Source organism: Phascolarctos cinereus, unplaced genomic scaffold (assembly GCF_003287225.1).
Source record: "Phascolarctos cinereus isolate Bilbo 61053 unplaced genomic scaffold, phaCin_HiC Scaffold_3;HRSCAF=262, whole genome shotgun sequence".
NCBI lineage: Eukaryota > Metazoa > Chordata > Mammalia > Diprotodontia > Phascolarctidae > Phascolarctos > Phascolarctos cinereus.
The window spans coordinates 208206545-208224866 of NW_027555736.1; the positions used below are offsets into that span (position 1 = coordinate 208206545).

The following is an 18322-nucleotide window of genomic DNA, read 5'->3' on the forward strand; positions in this document are numbered from 1 at the left end:
TAAAACCGATAGGAGGAACCATCAGAAAGATGAAACAAAACTCAACAAAAGGTAAAAATAAGTGATAGCGATTCGACTTCCATAGTTCTTTCTTTGAATGTGAACAGCATTATCCATCCCGAGGCCTCTGGAAATGTCTTAGATCCTCATAATGCTGAGAAGGGTTCAGTTTAACAATCTTAGTCATTGCATAACGTGGCTGTTATTGTGTACAAAGTCCTCTTGGTTCTGCTCACTTCACTCAGCATCAGACCATATAAGTCTTTCCAGGTTTTTCTGAAGTCAGCCTGTTCATCATTTCTTATAGCACAATAGTATTCCATTACATTCATATACCACAACTTGCTCAGCCATTCCCCAATTGATGGGCATCCTCTCAATTTCCAATTCTTTGCCACCACAAAAAGAGCTGCTATGAATATTTTTGTACATGTGGGTCCTTTTCCATTTGTTTGATCTCTTTGGGATATAGCCCTAGAAGTGCTATTGCTGGATCAAAGGGTATGCACATTTTTGTAGCCCTTTGGGCATAGTTCCAAATTGTTCTCCAAAATGGTTGGATCATTTCACAGCTCCACCAACAATGTATTAGTGTTCCAATTTTCCCACATCTTCTCCAACATTTATCATTTTCCTGTTTTGTCATGTTGGCCAATCTGATAGGTGTGATGTGGTACCTCAGAGTTGTTTTGATTTGCATTTCTCTAATCAATAACGATTTAGAGCATTTTTTCATATGACTATAGATGGCTTTAATTTCTTCATCTGAGAACTGCCTGTTCATATCCTTTGACCATTTATCAGTTGGGAAATGGCTTGTTTGACTTCCATTATATTGTCTGCTTCCAAAGAACAATACTACCTGAAAATTGAAAAAAAATCAATTTTAGTTTTATTCTAAAGTAGAAACTTGAAAAGAAATTTTGATCCATGTATTTTAACCTCTTTCGGTGTTAGATTTTTTTAAGTAGGAATGCATTGTGTTAGATTAGAAAGAGTATTAGAGACTTGGGTTCTAGACATCCCTTGTTTTTCCATTTACTAGTTATGTGATCTCAGATAAGGGTCTGTATTTTCTCTAGGCCTCGAATTCTTCTATAAATAATGAGAGTAATACTTCCTGCCTGGCTTATCTCACAGGCTGTTATGAAAATGGAATCTGATGAAAGAAAAGTGTCATTATGACTAAGTCTTATTTTCATCTTCCATTAACCAGCTGTTGAAGTGGAATAGGTAGGTGTCTGACTGTAAAGAAAAACAAGTGCTCAGTACTCAGATTTTTTAATTGAATCTTCAAAGAGGAACTTAGATGTTAAATCAGTCCTCTCCAGGGTCTAGGAGCATACCTAATGTGTGTGTGTATATGTGTATACACATATATGTATGCATATATATATGCACGTACATATATCCACACATAGATATATTTCAATATAATTGGTTTCCATAATAATCCTGTGTATTGTATTTTATGCATTTAAAAACATTCTGAAAAGGGTGTCTGTAGGCTTTACCAGATTGCCACTAGTGAATTCTGGTTTAACTGGGATTGCTTGGGAAGGAAATTATGCCTTAAAGAAATTAGTCAGTGTGTGGAAAGTGTGGTGGAAAGAGTACAGGAATGCAAGAGAGAAGACTTGGCTTTTGGTCCTGGTTCTGCCTCAGAGTCTGTCTGTGACCTGGACAGGTGTCTTCACTGGGCCTTAACTTCCTCTACCTGTTGAATTAGAAGGTTGTACTTTATTTAATAGCTGTTATATTCAAAATATTGTGCTAAGTGCTATGGAGGAATAGAAAGAGAAATATTAAACACCCCTCATTCTATTGATGTTTATTGTCTAGTGGGGGACCTCAGAAGCCTTTTTGAGATCTGGTTATTAGTGATAATCAAATGTATACATATCCATTTACTAACTTTTTTTTTTTAAGATACAAGAGGAAGGGAAACTCGTGCCTTGGCATTAACCCCAAAAAGCAACGTATATCTTGGGAAGGTACCCCCACAGAAAAGAAACAATTACATAAGAAATTTGAACGCTATTTTTCTAAGAAAAGCATACGTTCAGTTAGCACTGATGGAGTGGCTGTTTGTAGCAAAGTTGAACTATTCTTGCCTGATCCCAGCCCATTCATACCAGTGAAAGACTCTGATGATGAAGTTCTACCTTCTACCTCGACTTGGGTGAATCCTTTGGGAGTTTATGATAAATCTACAACATTGTGGTTACAAGGACAGGGTCCTTCAGACCAAGAGACAAAGCAGCCTGTGTCTCAAAAGGATAGTGAAGATGCTATTCTAAAAGCTAAAGTAGAGGAATTTAACAGAAAAGTCCGAGAGAATCCCAGGGATATTCAACTGTGGCTGGAATTTGTGTCTTTTCAGGTAAGTGTTATTATCCAATGCTGAGTTTAGGTTCTCTCATTTGGGGATAGAATCCCTAAGTATGGACAAATAAAATAGTTGGTCTGGTTGTTAACTAAAATATGTGGGCACTAGGGTTTTTTTGGCCATTCATTTTGAGTCACTTAAGTAGTTTTTACTTTCCCAGAAATGAATGCCTTTTGTCAATCAATTAGATGAATACCATTTGGTGCAATTGTTAACAGTTCTTTTATGATGTAATTGGGATATAAATTCAGTATTTTTAAATGATGAGGCATAAACTAAAAAAAGAAGTTTACAGACCAAACCTGATTAATGTTATAGCTAGATAAGAATCTCTCAAACTTCATTTTTCTTAAAAATGAAATTGTTAATTTTTATTGTTATCAAAGGGATAACTGTCCTTTTTAGTCCTTCTAGGAAGAGCCAGTTTGAGATGGTATGTGTACTGTAAAACATTTAGATGCCTGAGAATAACTCTATGTCATGTATAATTGTAACTCAGTTTTCCTTTTGTTTTGAGGATGAAATGATGAAAGGACCCAGCCTATACACTATCAATGAGGGAGAGCAAGAGTCTAGAAGAAAATCACTGAAGCTAATTCTGGAAAAGAAATTGTCCATTTTAGAGCGTGCCATTGAAAGCAACCAGAACAGTGTGGAACTGAAGCTTGCCAGGCTGAAACTCTGTACAGAATTCTGGGAACCATCTACTTTGATCAAAGAGTGGCAGAAACTGATTTTTTTACACCCCAATAATACAGCCTTGTGGCAGAAATACCTCTTATTTTGCCAGAGCCAATTTAGCACCTTTACAGTATCCAAAATTCACAATCTGTATGGAAAATGCCTCAGCACTCTGGCAGCAGTACAGGATGGGAGCATCTTATCTCATCCTGCATTGCCTGGAACTGAGGAAGCTATGTTAGGTAAGAAGATCACTGTGAAATGAAATATAGAAAGATGGTTGTAATCAAGGACATTTTTGTACTGAAAATGTCTGGAATCTTGCTTCTTGAGTTGATAAAGCGAGCATTGCTTCCCCCATATGGATGTAACAGATGCTTCTATTTTGCAGAAGAACTTGTAATATAAATTGGGTGAATTGCTGATATTTCAAAGACGAGCCCAGAATATTAATACGTAGAGCAGATAGAGGCAAGGTTTTCTAAAGATAAATTCTTCCATCTTGTAAAATAAATTGCTTTTGAATTAACACTTAGTAGCAGTATAATGAAAAGTTTAGTATGTGATATTTTTTCTTAGTTTTCTAGGGTTTTTTTCCTACTTCGTAGGGTGCTGCTATTTGATGGATAAAAGAGTAGACATTTAATGAGTCAGTTTGAAGCCAAATCATCAAATTGACAGACACTAATCCACTACTCTTCTTTGAGTCATAAGAATCTGTACAAAGTATTTAAAATGTGATAAGGAACATGTGCTATTTCTGGTGAATGGATGTATTAGATGAATGGATAAGACATTTCTATCAGGTATTAGAAAAGCTGGTATTTTAGATCCTTTTTAGAGGGAATCTACTAAAAAAAAATCTTTTGAAAGCAGCCTGTCATGCCTAGATCACTATTTTTTTTAAGAGAAATTATTTTAAGAGCTTCTGATTCGAGGATAGATTTACTGTTCTTTTTAAATGATCAAATTGTTACTATTCCTCTACTCATGGATGATTGAATGTTCTTAGATAAGTAGTTGTTACTCAAGTGAAACAAATTCAAAGGTTCCACCATAAGATCTTGATTTGTTTATTATAGGCCATGAGCATATAATAAAATCTGCTGGTGAATAATGCCATCTAGTGCTAAAGTGGATATAGGTCTCTTTACTTTTTGGTAAAAACTCAATGTACTTTAAAAGATAGCATTTGTATAGCTTTTCAAGTACAAATGAAACATGACTTTATAATAGTTAATAACCAGGCTAATTTTTCAACTCATTTAATATGCGGTGCTATTTTTAGTTCTGATATTTTTTAACCCACCAGTAGATTAGTTATGAAAATATGAGTGAATACATTTTGTTATTTGGTTATGTAGGTATACTAGAATATTAGATAACAGTTGAAAGCTTTAAAAAATTTAAAGCTTTTTTATTTCAGAAAAATAATAAGAGACTTTTTTACTCTTCTGTCTTCAGCACAATGAAATTCTTCTCTTTTGGGAAATGAGCTCCTTCTTTTTAATGATGTTAAAAAGTAATTTTCTTTTCTCTTCCCTATAGCACTCTTTCTTCAGCAGTGTCATTTTCTTAGACAAGCTGGCCACACTGAAAAAGCAATTTCTTTGTTCCAGGCCATGATTGACTTTACCTTCTTCAAACCTGACAGTGTGAAAGATCTTCCTACCAAGGGACAGGTCAGTAATTTTTACTTTCTTATTTCTAGTATTTTGCTTTAGAGGGCCATCTTGAACACACTGGAACTTGAGAGTTAGGAAAAGAAACCAGAGGTGACTAGTAAAATAGTGGTCAGATAGAAAAAGTCGTTTTCAGTAAGTAGTTTTTTGTGGACTGTGCTGGTTAAACTGGGTTTTTCTTGTGAATAAAATTAAGCTATCTCTTATTTATTAGCCAGTAGTCAAGAACCATTTATGGAATGCCTATTTTTTTGCTTTTGAATGAGGCTTCTGTTTCACATGTGAGACAATAATGAGCAAGGTAGCAATAGTTCTAGCTGTGTGCGTGCGTGTGTGTGTGTGAGTGATATAATACTGCTACAGGCACACAGATGAGGTAAGTTTATAACTAGAGAATAGGACATTACAGTAAGAGGAGGTAGTGTTGAGGAATGGAGCATAACTTGGACTAAAATAGTTAAAATTCAGATTTACACGGTGTTAAAGTCCAAATTCTGCCACAAACTGGCTGTATGATCTTGGCTAATTTACTCTAGCTATACGTGTTTTAGATTACCTTTACTTTGTGTCTTTGATATTTTGTAATTAAGAGCTTGTTATGTGATTTCAGAAGTCAGATACTTAGATATGTATGAAAGACGAGTTTGAAGGATTTTGAAAGAAATATGACATAAAAATCAAATGTAGTCAAAGTATGTTGGGGAAATATATTTTAGGTTTGTTCTGTATCTCTGTAGCAGCAGCGAAAGGAAAACTAAAAGAGAGGAGTCCCCATTTTAGTTAGTTTTGTGACCTTCCTTCTCATATAGTACATTCTGCCCTACAGACTGACTTAACTTACTGTAGACAAACAAAATGCATAGTATCTATGGAGCAACATTGGAATTTGATCATTGCCTAGTTCTTCAACCATGTTTAACTCTTTCACACTCTTAATGTTAACTGTCCAATTAACCTTTCAGCCACCAGAAATCTCACTCTTTAAATTTATTCTTAGCTAGAGTCACAGATGAAGTTAAATGTCAGAAGTTTGTTTTTTGAAAGTATTCTACTTACTGGGTTTTAGTCTTTTGCACATGGAGTTGCTTAATGCTGTTTTAGATCACCAATGAATAGCAGCCTTGGGTGAGTTGATTTTCTAAGAAAGAACATTGGGTGTCATTTTGAGTTCCTTTCATAAGGAGTGTTTTGCTCACATCTATTGGTAATTAAAGAAATCAACTTTTACTTCTTTTACTTTTAAAAATATTTTTAGTATTTATACTCTACCTGATTCTAGAAGGATTTTAGGCATGTTTCAAGTTAATCTTACTTCAAAAATAAGACAATTCTCGATAAAAAACAGAACAAAGACCAGTAAAGCATAGCAGAGAGATGTTGCAGGAGAGCTGAGAGAAGCCAATTACTACAGTTGGATAGATTAGCTTTGAGTTTCTTGGTGACTAAGGCAAAAAGAGAAGCCCTTTGTTACCTAATTTCCATTATTTTGACCAAAGAAAACATACAAATTTGTTTGTAAAAATAAACATTTTCCTAGAGTCAAGAAAGAATTTCATAGGTTCTTACTATTAGAAGGAACATTAAGTCTTTAGTTATCCGGTCCAAGCTCTCATCATATACAGTCATCCTCAATATAATACCACGAATTTGTTAGAGTTTTGGCCATTATGGCTATATAGAAAGAATCTATTGTCACTTTTCTAGATGATGACCAGATGATAATTATCTTTCCTCCCAAATTTTACTCTTGGTGAAACATTCCTAGATGTTTCTACCATTTTTTGCATGGTGTGGTTTTAAGAGCAATCATCTGGTCACCCTTTCAGCATTTCCTCTGGTTTCTTAGCATCCCTCCTACAATATGATACCTAGAATTGAATTGGATTCTCTAGATGTAGTCTGAGTAGTGCAGAATGTAGTGGGACTATTTATTTTTTAAATTAATTTCTTTTAATCATCAAGAATCTTCCTTCTTTCCTTCCTATCACTCACCCTCTCAGTTGAGAAAGTAAGAAACACAAACCCCCTGCTGCAACACATATAGTCAGGCAGAACACATTTCATCACTGGCCAGACCCAAAAGAAATGTCTCATTCTGCACACTAAGTCCTTTCCCTCTCTCTTGATTCCTTTGGAATTGTTTTTTCATTATACTTATCACAGTTCCTAAGTCTTTCAGAGTTGTTTATCTTTGTTGTCATTTACCTTTGTGTTGTCATTATATAAATTGGTTTCCTGGTTCTACTCACTTCATTCTGCATCATTTCGTACAAGTCTTTCCAGGTTTCTCTAAAACTATCCCCTTTGTAACTTCTCACAACACCAAAGTATTCCATCACATTTATATATAATGACTTGTTCAGGCATTCCGCAATTGATGGGAATCTCCTTAGTATCTCATTCTTTGCTACCACAAAAAGAACAGCTATAGACATTTTTGTACAGCCTTAGAGTTTGTTTTGCTTAGGATTAATCCCTGCTTTAATCTGTCTTCCCTCTTATTCCTCCCTCTTCCTTCTCCCCTTTTCCTTCTCTTTCCCTATTTAGTGAAATATATTTCTTTATCCACCTGTGTGTGTATTCTTCCTTCTGACCAGGACAGATGAGAATGAAGTTCAGCTGTGGTCCCATTCACCCCAACGTCTTTCTTCTTATTTGTATAGACTTTTACTTGCATACCCTGATTATGTGACATAGTTTTCCCTAACATTCTCCTTTCTTTCCCTGATCCCCCAGTGTAGTCCTCTTCTCTCTCCCTTTCTTTTCTTTTAAGGTCATCAAGACATAACAGAACCACTTCCAGATCCTCTAAGTAGTTGCCCTCTGTGACCCTGATGATGATGTTAATAGGATTCAGAGTAGACAAATATATCATCATCTTTTATGAGAATGTAAGCAGTTTATCTTTGTGCTTGTTTGTTTGTTTACCTTTTTGTGGTTCTCTTCACTCCTGTGTTGCACTTTAAAGTTTCTACACAGCTCTGGTCTTTTTATCAGGAATGCTTGAAGTCCTCTATTTGATTGAAGGTCTGTTTTTCCCCCCATAAAGTTATATTCATTTTTCCTTGGTAAGTTATTGTTAGTTGTCAGCCTAGATCTTTTGCCTTCTGGACTATTATTTTCTCTGCTGTCTGCTATTTTATGGTGTTGGCTTGCGTGTGATCCTGACTGGCTCTTTGGTGCTTGAGTTCTTCCTTTCTGGCTTTTTACAGCGTTTTTTCCTTTGACCTGGGCATGCTCTCAACCCATTTTCCAAATCATCTCTTTTTGCTATGAGATACTTTGTGTATTTACCCAATGCATTGATAAAAATATTAAGCAAGATAGGGCCTTGGAAAAACCACTCTTTCATTGTTCCAAAGTTCTCCTTACAGGTTGGTATCAGTTTCTTAACACCCTAGTAGTATAGTATTTCTTTTTTTCTTTTCTTTTCTTTTTTTGCAAGGCAGTGGGGTGAAGTGACTTGCCCAGGGTCACACATTTAGTAAGTGTCAAGGGTCGAAGGTCAAATTTGAACTCAGGTCTTCCTGAATCCAGGGCCGGTGCTCTATCCACTGCGCCATCTAGCTGTCCCCAGTAGTATAGTATTTCACTTAGCTGTGTCTTTGCCTAAACCAGTCCACATTTCTCCATTTCACCCACAAGAATATCAAGAGAGTCTTTCAGAGAAATCCTTTGTCAAAATCATATGCTATATCTAAACATTGGCTATCAGTCTAGTAATCCCATGTGGAAAATGGAGTAAGGTTAGGCTCATTCCTGATGAACCTGTGTTAGTTCCTTGTGATCACTACTTTTCTTCCTAGATATTTATAAACCATTGTGAGTATATTTTAAGATATTACCAGTAATCATTGTCAAGTTCACTTGTATATTGTTTCAGGAATTTACTTTTTTCACCTATTTGGAAATTGGGCGAGAATTTCCCATCTCTACGAGTCTTTTATCATATATTCTGTTCCCCATGGTTTTTCAAAAGTGATTGACAGAGGTTCCATGATATTTAAGTTCCACGGGATATAATTTTTTTCAGAGCTTGGAAATTTAAATTCTCTTAAAGCAGCTTGCAGTCTACACATTTGTCTTAGGTTCAGATTTCCTCTTAACTGTTTCTTCTGCACTTTTCCAATTTAAGATCTTTCTCTTGATAAAGGAACCACTAAAAAAAAAAGAAAAATTGGATAGTCTGCTTTCCGTCATTTATTAACATTACATTACTATCCCTTCCGAACTTTTAGCATAACCATTCCTTGTTCTGCTATGAAAATGCCTGACAGCCTTTTTAAAAAAAAAATTATTTATTTTTAGTTTTCAACATTCACTTCCACAGTTCCAAATTTTCTCCCCATCTTATCCCTCCCCTACCCTAAAATGGCATGCATTCTGAATACCCCTTCTCCTTTTCTATCTTTTTTTTAATTTATTTTTTGATTTTTAGGCAGTTGGGGTTAAGTGACTTGCCCAGGGTCACGCAGCTAGTAAGTGTCAAGTGTTTGATCTGAGGCTGGGTTTGAACTCAGGCCCTCCTGACTTCAGGGCCGGTGCTCTATCCACTGCACCACCTAGCTGCCCCCTCCCCCCTTCTTTTATCCCCTTCCCCTTCAATTTTCCTGTAGGGCAGGATAGACTTATATCTTATTTCCCAGTTGCATGTGAAAACAGTTTTTTTTAACATTTGTTTTTAAAACTTTCCCTTTCTCCCTCCCCACCTACCCTCCTTGAGATGGCAAGCACTTTGATAAAGGTTATACATGTGTACTGACAGCCTTTTTAAAAAGCTTTATTGATGTGTTTTGTTTCTACATGATGAACATTTCTAGATTATGCCATATATCACACATCTGTAACTCCCCCTCAACCTCTCTATTTTTAAAGTTTTTTTTTTAAAGTTAACCAAGCAAGGGTTCCAAGTAATTGCAAAAGATAAAGTAGATAACTTTGATTAAACGAAAGAGCTTCTGCACAGACAAAATTAGTGCATGTAGGATAAGAAGAGAAGTGGTTGAATGAGGAGAAAAATAGATGGAGAAGTGGAACAAATTAAGTCCTTACCATACAGAAGCCAGTTTGAAGCCCAGGAGGGGTTTATATTGTATCCTAGAGGCAATAAGAAGCCACTGGAGTAGGCTGAAGAGGGGAGTCATATTGTCACATCTGTGCTTAAGGAAAATTACTTTGGCACCAGTGGAGAGAATGGTCAGGATTGGTGAGAGACTTGAGGTAGGAACACAATTAGGCTGTGGCAGTAATCTAGGCAAGAGGTAATGAGGTAGTAGCTGAATGGCTTTGTAAGTAAAGAGGAGTCAAATAGGAGAGATGTCTGATTAGATATGTGGAATGAGAGAGTGAGGCATTCAAGATATTCCTGAGATTACAAACCTGAGACACTGGAAAGGCAGTAGTGATTTTGACAGAAATAGGAAAATATGGAAGAGGGGAGGATTTAGGGGGAAAGATAATGAGTTCAGCTTTAGTTATGTTGAATTGAAGATATCTTTGGGACATATCTAGTTTGAAATATTCCATAAATAATTGGTGATGTTGTACTGAAGCTCAGGGTAGAGACACTGGCTGGATATATAGATCTGGGTCACCTTCATATACTTGGGAAATTTCTTTGTCTAAGAAGAGTGCTCAAGGCTGCTTTTTTTTTAAATCACAATAGACACAAGAATTTTTTGTTCTCTGTATTTATCAGTATTTTAGGAATACCTGTTCATTGGTTGGGAAATTGATAATGGATAAGATGTTTACAAAAAAAGAAGAGTCCAGAAAGCACTTTAGTTAGCAAACGTCTGACTTACTTGCTTGGAGTGACATGGCTAGCCAAGGCAATAGCAGGTTGGAATATAAACTTGTTTGTAAAATTTTATGAAGCAGGTTGATTGCCACTTGTGAGTAGTATTATCTCATAAAGCAGAGAGATGTACTAGAGGTTAAAATAATTGAAAGTTTGGAAGATTTAGGATCAAGCAAAATAATCCCAAGGGCATTTAAGCATGACAATGGAAGGAGGACAACAAATAGATTAAAAATGGAAAAGATTTGTAAAAATCATTAAAACAAGCTTTTCTTCAGTAAGAACAGTGGAGTTGTCATATTTAGACCATCACAGTCCTAGATGTGTTTATAGACAGGATAAAAAAGGCACTAAAAAACAGTAAGGCAGTTGGGTTGAACCAAGTGCATATAATAGAGATCCAAACTGGAGAAGATGCAGTCGTGGGGTTAGGGGAGGGATCAGCATTTTTAAAAAAAGGAAAAAAAAGTATCTGAAAGAGGAGAAAGATACCAAAGGTGTAGAAAAAAATCTCAAACCTTATATGCGTCAAACAATGATGACAAGTAACCAATAATCTATATGCATTCTCTCCTGTGTATACAAAATGTTTATGTGAGTCACTTACTTGTGTGGACATTCTTGACAAGTTAACAAGCAGACTTTTACAACTTATAGTTAATAGTGGACCATAGTTTCACCATTTCATAATTGATGGAAAGAGAGATTATATGATTCCATTGAACTTGTTTGTTGATTTTTGGAAAAAAAAACAATTTGGTAGAGCAGAGTACTTAACTTAAGTAATTTCCCATCACGTGTCATAGTCCTTTAAGAGTCCTTGAGAGATGTAGAAAGAAATAAACTGTTCAAGCACCCTCTGATTATAGACACCAGGCACCAGGGATGAGATAGGGAAATAGATGCTTGCTGAAGTGTGATAGAGGAGATGTAGCGTAGATCAGAAGTTGAGAAATTCCTTGTGGATGGTGAGGTCCTCCATATACTGTTGTTTGCAGATGACATTGTGCTTGATTGCATCAGTCTTCAAACACTATAGAGTCTTCTGGAAGAGATCTGTAGCTACTCAAATGGAGTTTGGCCTGACCATTCACTTGGGAAAGACCATGTACATAAAGAATGATAAGAACTTGAATTTGGATGGACAGCCCACAGAACTTGTCCAGTATGTAGATCTGACTCAGACAGTATAGAGGGACAGGGAGTCCAGAGTTAAACAGGACTAGGAGAGTGACTGTATTGCCATCAGTACATTATAAAGCTCCTTTAATGATCCTACACTTAAGCAAAGGCCCATCCTTTTAATACCAGCATTCTACCAGTGTTTGTGTAAGGAGGTAATCCATGATATACAAGTCTCTGAAGGGGTAAACATCAGTATCATATGGAGTGCAGTAGAGAGGGGAATGACGAGTGTGATCAGGCAGCCGCAAATACCTAGTGAGGAACTTCAGAGAAGAGCATCGAGGAATCAGGGCTGGTCATGGCAAGGACAAGGGATGACAGGTGGACAGCCAGATTGTTCCACTGGTACTTTTGTAGTGTCAGGAGAAAGCAAAGGAGGCGTCCACCGTGTTGAGTGAATTGCTCGCAGTGGGGTCATTGAAGGCTAGAGTCACACAGGATTGGTAGGGATGGATGGGTAGCTAGGTGGTGGCGTAAACAGAACGCTGGACTTAGAGTCCAGAAGACCTGAATTTGAATCCTGAAAAGTCAGCGAACTTCTCTCTTCCTTGGTTTCCTCATGTGGAAAATGGGGATAATAATAACACCTACTTCACAGGGTTGTTGTGAGGATTAAATGAGAGAACATAAGTAAAGCACTTTACCAACTTTAAAGTACTGTAGAAATGCTAACTACTACTGGAAGAAACCTCCAGATCACTGAGCTCACAGCTCATCTGAGGGTCCCTGTTAGTTATGGGACCGCAAAGATGAGGTCTGCTGCACAGAATTGTGAAAGTCTGCCTCTTCCCATGTATTCTTCAGTGCTATTCTGTGTGTACTAAGGGCACTGTCAAGAAGATTTTATAGAAATGAGACAGCAGACATATAGGTCAATAGTTCTGATATTTTTTCTTTTTTTAAATAAAAGCACTGTTCATGATCTTTTACATTCTTTTGCAGTCTTTTTCTTTGAGAGTATTGAAAAGCAATCCCTGAATGCCTTTAATATTAAATTAATATTTAATTAATTAATTTAAAATAAAAATTAAATCCAGCATGGGGTAACCTCAGCAAAAATCCTACTCAGATGCCTCTTCATGGTGTCATGGTGACCTAGAGTTCCCAAAAGATATACCCATGAAATTCAAACTCTGTTAGGTTCCTCCAGATTGGAAAGGCTTTGACTAGAGACCTAGTAGGAGACTTTGAGCCTGTTGTCTGAGAATAAGGTTAACTAAGTATGAAAGGCCTCGTTACCAGAAGGTTGGCTGTCAGGGAATACATTTTGGGAGCCATAGTAACCCGTGAAATGGACAAAAATACAAAATGGCCCTTAGTCCTCTGTGACCCTCTTCTGCTTCTGTAGCAGTGGTAGCCAAATGGAGGAAAAGAGTGCAGAGGATGCCAAGAATCATACTGGTTTTAGGCCACTTACAAAAATTAGCTTAGGCATTGCAGCTTTCGGCATACAGTCTTTGTTCAATGAGGAGTCTGATGACATGTTACTGGAGGAATTTAACCACGTTATTTTTTGTATTTATTTTGCTTTTTCTTTCTCCTATTGACAGCACCTTCCTCTATTATTGTAAGGATACAGAGTATAGTACTGAAATCTAATTTCAGGGGCAGATAATCCTCACAGCTCCTTTCTTAGCAGAGGTGGAATCCATTTCAGAGTACAGTACTAGCATTGACCCATTTATCTTGGCCTGCCCATAATGTGACTATGCTGTTTTGAAAATTTACAGCATTTTTCAAGATTCATGTTGTGTGATCTTTTCTCTCAATTCCTATGTTGTACACAGCTCACAGCCTGCTTATTCATATCATATCTTTATTATTATTAATTAAAGAGCATGAATCATATTAATGTTGTTATTGTATTGATTATTAATATTTCAGTAGATGTTCAGTCTCATCAGTGTGGTTACTCTAGTAATACAGATCACTAGCCCATCCATGCCTGCTCATCCTGGGTTTTGTTCATTCCCTGTAATAGCTTCTCTATCAAAGATGTATCAACCTACCACAATGGATGACTTCTTCATCTGGGTCTTTTAAAAACAATAACAACAAAACAACAACATTGAATGGGTAGCGAGATAGCACTCAGGCTCTCTTTCAGTCATCGTTTGTCCTTGCTGCATGACCAGTTCACCTCATTGTCTGATCATGTATTTCCTAAATGGTATCTTTTATGCCACACATTAATTGTCGCTAATATCCTATAGCTCATTTACATCCGTCATGTATCTCTTTTGGGTCATCTGTGCTTCCAGTACCAAGACTTCATAAGATACAGAGCCAGGCTTTTAGAAATCTTTTTTCTTTTTACATGCATAAAGATAATTCACATTGCTGTAGTGCTTTACGGCTTACAAAGTACTTTCCCAAAACCGTCCTGTGAGGTATAAATGGTGTGTTATCCCTATTTTTCATACAGCAAAACTGAAGCCTAGAGAGATAGAGTGATTTGTGCAGTCATATAACTAGTAAATGTTAGAGCCAGGATTCGACTGCGTGTTTCCTAATACCAAGTCTAATGCTTTTTTGACCACACTAATAATTCTCCAAGCGCTTTCTTTGCAACAACCCTTTTGAACTAGGTGGTACCATCAGCAGTGTTACCATCATCATTGTCATTTTCCTCCTTAGGCTCCTTGAATTTAAATTATTTTTCTATGGTTTTCTAATTTTAAGTCCAATGATGCTGCTATTACGTTCCATGTGATAAATCTCCTCCAGGCGATGAATATTTTTATTCTCATTTCAAAATAGGAAGTTCATCCTGGCCCAGGGTTTGTAGATCCTAGCCAGCAGCTCTATCTTTCCACATGAACTTCACACAGTGACTACTCATTTCTATATTTTAGTCGTTTTTCTGCATCCTAACAGGTGGAATTCTTTGAGCCCTTTTGGGATAGTGGAGAACCTCGGGTCGGAGAAAAGGGAGCAAGAGGCTGGCGAGCCTGGATGCACCAGCAAGAAAGGGGTGGCTGGGTCGTTGTTAAGCCTGGTAAGCTATTTAAATGGTCTTATGTGTTTTTCAACCTTGGAATTTTTGGATTATTCTCTGTTTGCCTATATAGGCTTTTGTTTATTGGTAGACGGGAACACTCCACAAATATCTGAATGTCAAAACCTCATTAAAGCTGTTTGTCATAATGGAATGTGTCTCTGTTTTTTTTCATTCCTTCATAAGTTAGAAGCTATAAAGTCATCAACTGTACTTTCTTCCAGTAAGTTACACACTTGAGGGTTTCAAGTTCTTTCCAATTGAAGTTACTTTAATTTTTCTTTTTTATAGGTTGCTCCTGCAAAAGTTATAATCTTATTCCTAATTTTTTTTCCTTCTATTTTTAGTGTCCAGTTAAGTCAGTCTTTTTTGTTCCCATTGCAGCTCACAGGCTGACAGATTATTTAAAAATATTTGCCTTTTTTATTATAAAAATTATTACTATAATTATATTATTATATTATATTATATTATTATAAAAATAATTACTAACTAGTATTTATGTAACATTCATTCTAGACAACCCCAGGAGTATTTACACTCTGGCGTATTTTGGGATAGTTAGCATGATGGAGTGAAAAAACGTTATTAGCGTTAGAAGACATGGATCTTCCCTGTTTGAAGAAAAGTGACTCTTCTGCCACTATCAGCTGGGTGACCTTGTACAAGTCACTTACTTTCATTGACTCACTTTCCTAATCTGTAAAGTGTTGAAAATAATAGTTGTACAGCCTATCTCATAAGTGAAGTGAAGAAAGTGCTTTTGAAGTTGTGAAACATGATATAAATTTGAGCTATTATTATTGCTTTACCCATTAAAATACTGACCTCGCTTAAATGATAATGTAGTAGTTACTTAAAAGATGGCCAGCCATACTGTATACAGGCTTTTGATAAGAAATGAGGAAAGCTCATAGAACAGTAGGTAAAATAGATCTGCAAAGGGATCTTAGAGGACATTTAATGCAAACTTTATTTTACAGATGAGAAAACTGAGGCCATGACAGTTTAAGAAACTTGCCTAAGATCACACAGCTAATAAGTGGCAAGGTCAGAATTTGAACCCTGGTCCACTGTATCATTCTTATTTCCATTGGAAAGCACTAATAAATTCAGAGATAAAGGTGATGTTTCTGCCTTGGAGAAGGAGTTGTCCTAAAGAGGCCACATAGTTCTTCATTGAACTTTGCCTTTGTGATTAGTGGTATCTCTTTGCGATAATGTACTGCACAGTGATTTAGGCATTCTTTGAGAATTTGGAAAAAAAAAAGGAGGAAGGAAGGAAGAAAAACCAAGTTCTTCCGCTGTCAGGGATATGCTCACTAGCATATCACTTAGACACATAGTAATTCATATCAACAAAACTAGAATTTGCTAATTTATATTTAAATGCAAAGTATAAAAACCTAATTCATCTAATGCTACATGGAATGAACAAATGAGAGAGGGTACTTCTAGTTATCTACGCATCTGAATGAATGAATCAAGATTATTCAGCATCTTGTAGTCTTGGTTTTTTTAAGTAGCTAGCTTCTTTTGAATCTGTCGAACAGTTCTAAGGTAGAAAAAAACGTAAAACGTACATCTTCACAGTAGTAGCTAGAGAATGTTTTTCAGAATTACCAGGTTGACTACATTTCTTGTGAAAACTACCCAGGTGTATTTGGTCACAGATAGTCACACACAAAGTTCGTCTTTTCAGAAAGATTCCTGCACTTGCAGAAATACTGGTTTTAGACTGAATCAGAGAAAGAAGCATGCTACCAGTCACACCACCTACAGTAAATGCTTCTTACTGCCATCATTGATGAGAAGCTTCTGTCTAAGCTTTAGTTGGCCCCCTTTGCTCAGTTTGTAACACCTAACAGTTTTGGTTTGGAAATTCAGCAGTATCTGAAGAAAAGTTTTACCTTGAAAATGCTTTTGTTTCTGGGAAACTAAAAAGTAGTAATTTTTTCCAAGCACTGTTGCCGCCCCTGAGGAGGGGATGAGATTGACTAGACAAGTTTTTGTCACATACTCTGGCATCATTTTTTTCTTTGCCCTCTTTCTCTGTCTCCTATCTTTTTCTTTTGGATCTTGACAGTTTTTCAGTCTGGTTTGGCTGATTAAAAACATCAGTGTTGCCTTTAAATAAACTCCTTGCCTTTGTTCTTCTATTGAGAGCGGATTTTTTGAACCTCATGTCACTTATTTAAATTCTTTAGTTAATAATAAATTCATGTCTCAATTAAGAAACTAGGTCTCAGGTCCATTTACCTCTGGCCTGACTCCTATAGGCTGGTTCAAAGGAATGTTTTATTTGTAGAATTTCATTCCCTATATTATAATTTGGGAAACAAAGTAAAGTGAATTTTAGTATGTTTTGAATTAGCTGCCTGATTTTCAGCAAGTTTCAGTAAGTATAACTCAATGTCATTTTTAAGGTCACAGTTGGTATCGCCCTTGGCCAGGAATTCCAATTGCTTTTAAAAAATCCAAGTCAGTACTAAAAGTTGAAGTTATATTCTAGGGTCTTTATCACTGTAGTTCTGACTATGTTACAGATTATCTAATTGCAAACACTGGATCTTCTTGTTCTCCATAAGATATGAAAATGAGAAAATATACACGTGTGTGTGTTTGTGTGTGTATACATACCCACACATACATATACCACATGCGATATGTTTGTATATAATGAATACCCCATGTTGATATATATGTATATAATATATACACACCACAGGTTAATATTGGGCTTTTTGTTGATATTTACTTGTGATTGGTAATTCTGTGTGTTTTATTTCTGGCTAGATGAGGATGAAGATGAACCAGAGGAAGACGACCAAGAAATAAAGAATAAAACCCTTCCCAAATGGCAGATCTGGCTCAGTGTTGAGCATTCCCGTGAACAAAGGCACTGGCTGCCCTGGCGCCCTGACAAAACAAAAAAAACAGACTGATGATGATTGTGATGACCCGGAGAGACAGGTAAACACCCTTGCCAAAGATGGCGGGGATTTGTTTCTTTCCCTGATTTCTGGTTTCCGTCCATTTTTAATTATGGAAGACAAAAGCTCCAGGCTGATTCACAAACTGTTTCTGAGGGATGAGTTGGTCCCGAGGGAACCAGCTTCTTCCAGTTCAATGATGTAAAGCCTGTATTCACTGATTCATAAATGCCTATCTCACTTGAACTGTGGGTATCTGGGGTAAAATGTCACTGGCCATTGGTAACAGAGGGTGACTCAGTCTGATAAACATCCGCTTCTTGAAAGATGAGGTTGTCTTCTAGGTCGTTGTTTGTGTTCCATGTGAAAATTAGGATAAAACAGGGGAGAGGAGAACAATCATTGTAAGCAGGCCTTCCAGCCTCCTGTCAGAGCTACAGTTTTGATCATTGTCTTCACTGCCAACACTTCCAGAAACAAAAAGAGAATAACCCTGGGACAGTTTTCAGTCTGCTGGCTTCTTTCTTAAAGGAATTAGCCATTTTATTACTAATATTAGGTAACACTCCTACCCTGATGTCGCATTGTAATGAAGGGGCCACACCTGGGTATATGAAGATTTTTCTAGTGGAAGGCAAGCTCTAGTGATGGTGT

At 36.6% G+C, this 18322-nt stretch overlaps 1 protein-coding gene across 1 annotated transcript in view; it reads left to right on the forward strand.

Annotated features, from left to right (window-relative positions):
* Positions 1 to 18322, forward strand: part of NRDE2 (NRDE-2, necessary for RNA interference, domain containing) — a 64940-nt gene that overhangs the window by 31995 nt on the left and 14623 nt on the right. The window contains 6 exon segments of the mRNA XM_021000326.2: positions 1930 to 2383; positions 2907 to 3312; positions 4619 to 4752; positions 14615 to 14735; positions 17532 to 17665; positions 17667 to 17708. Of these exon segments, the coding sequence (XP_020855985.1) occupies positions 1930 to 2383; positions 2907 to 3312; positions 4619 to 4752; positions 14615 to 14735; positions 17532 to 17665; positions 17667 to 17708 (1291 nt within the window).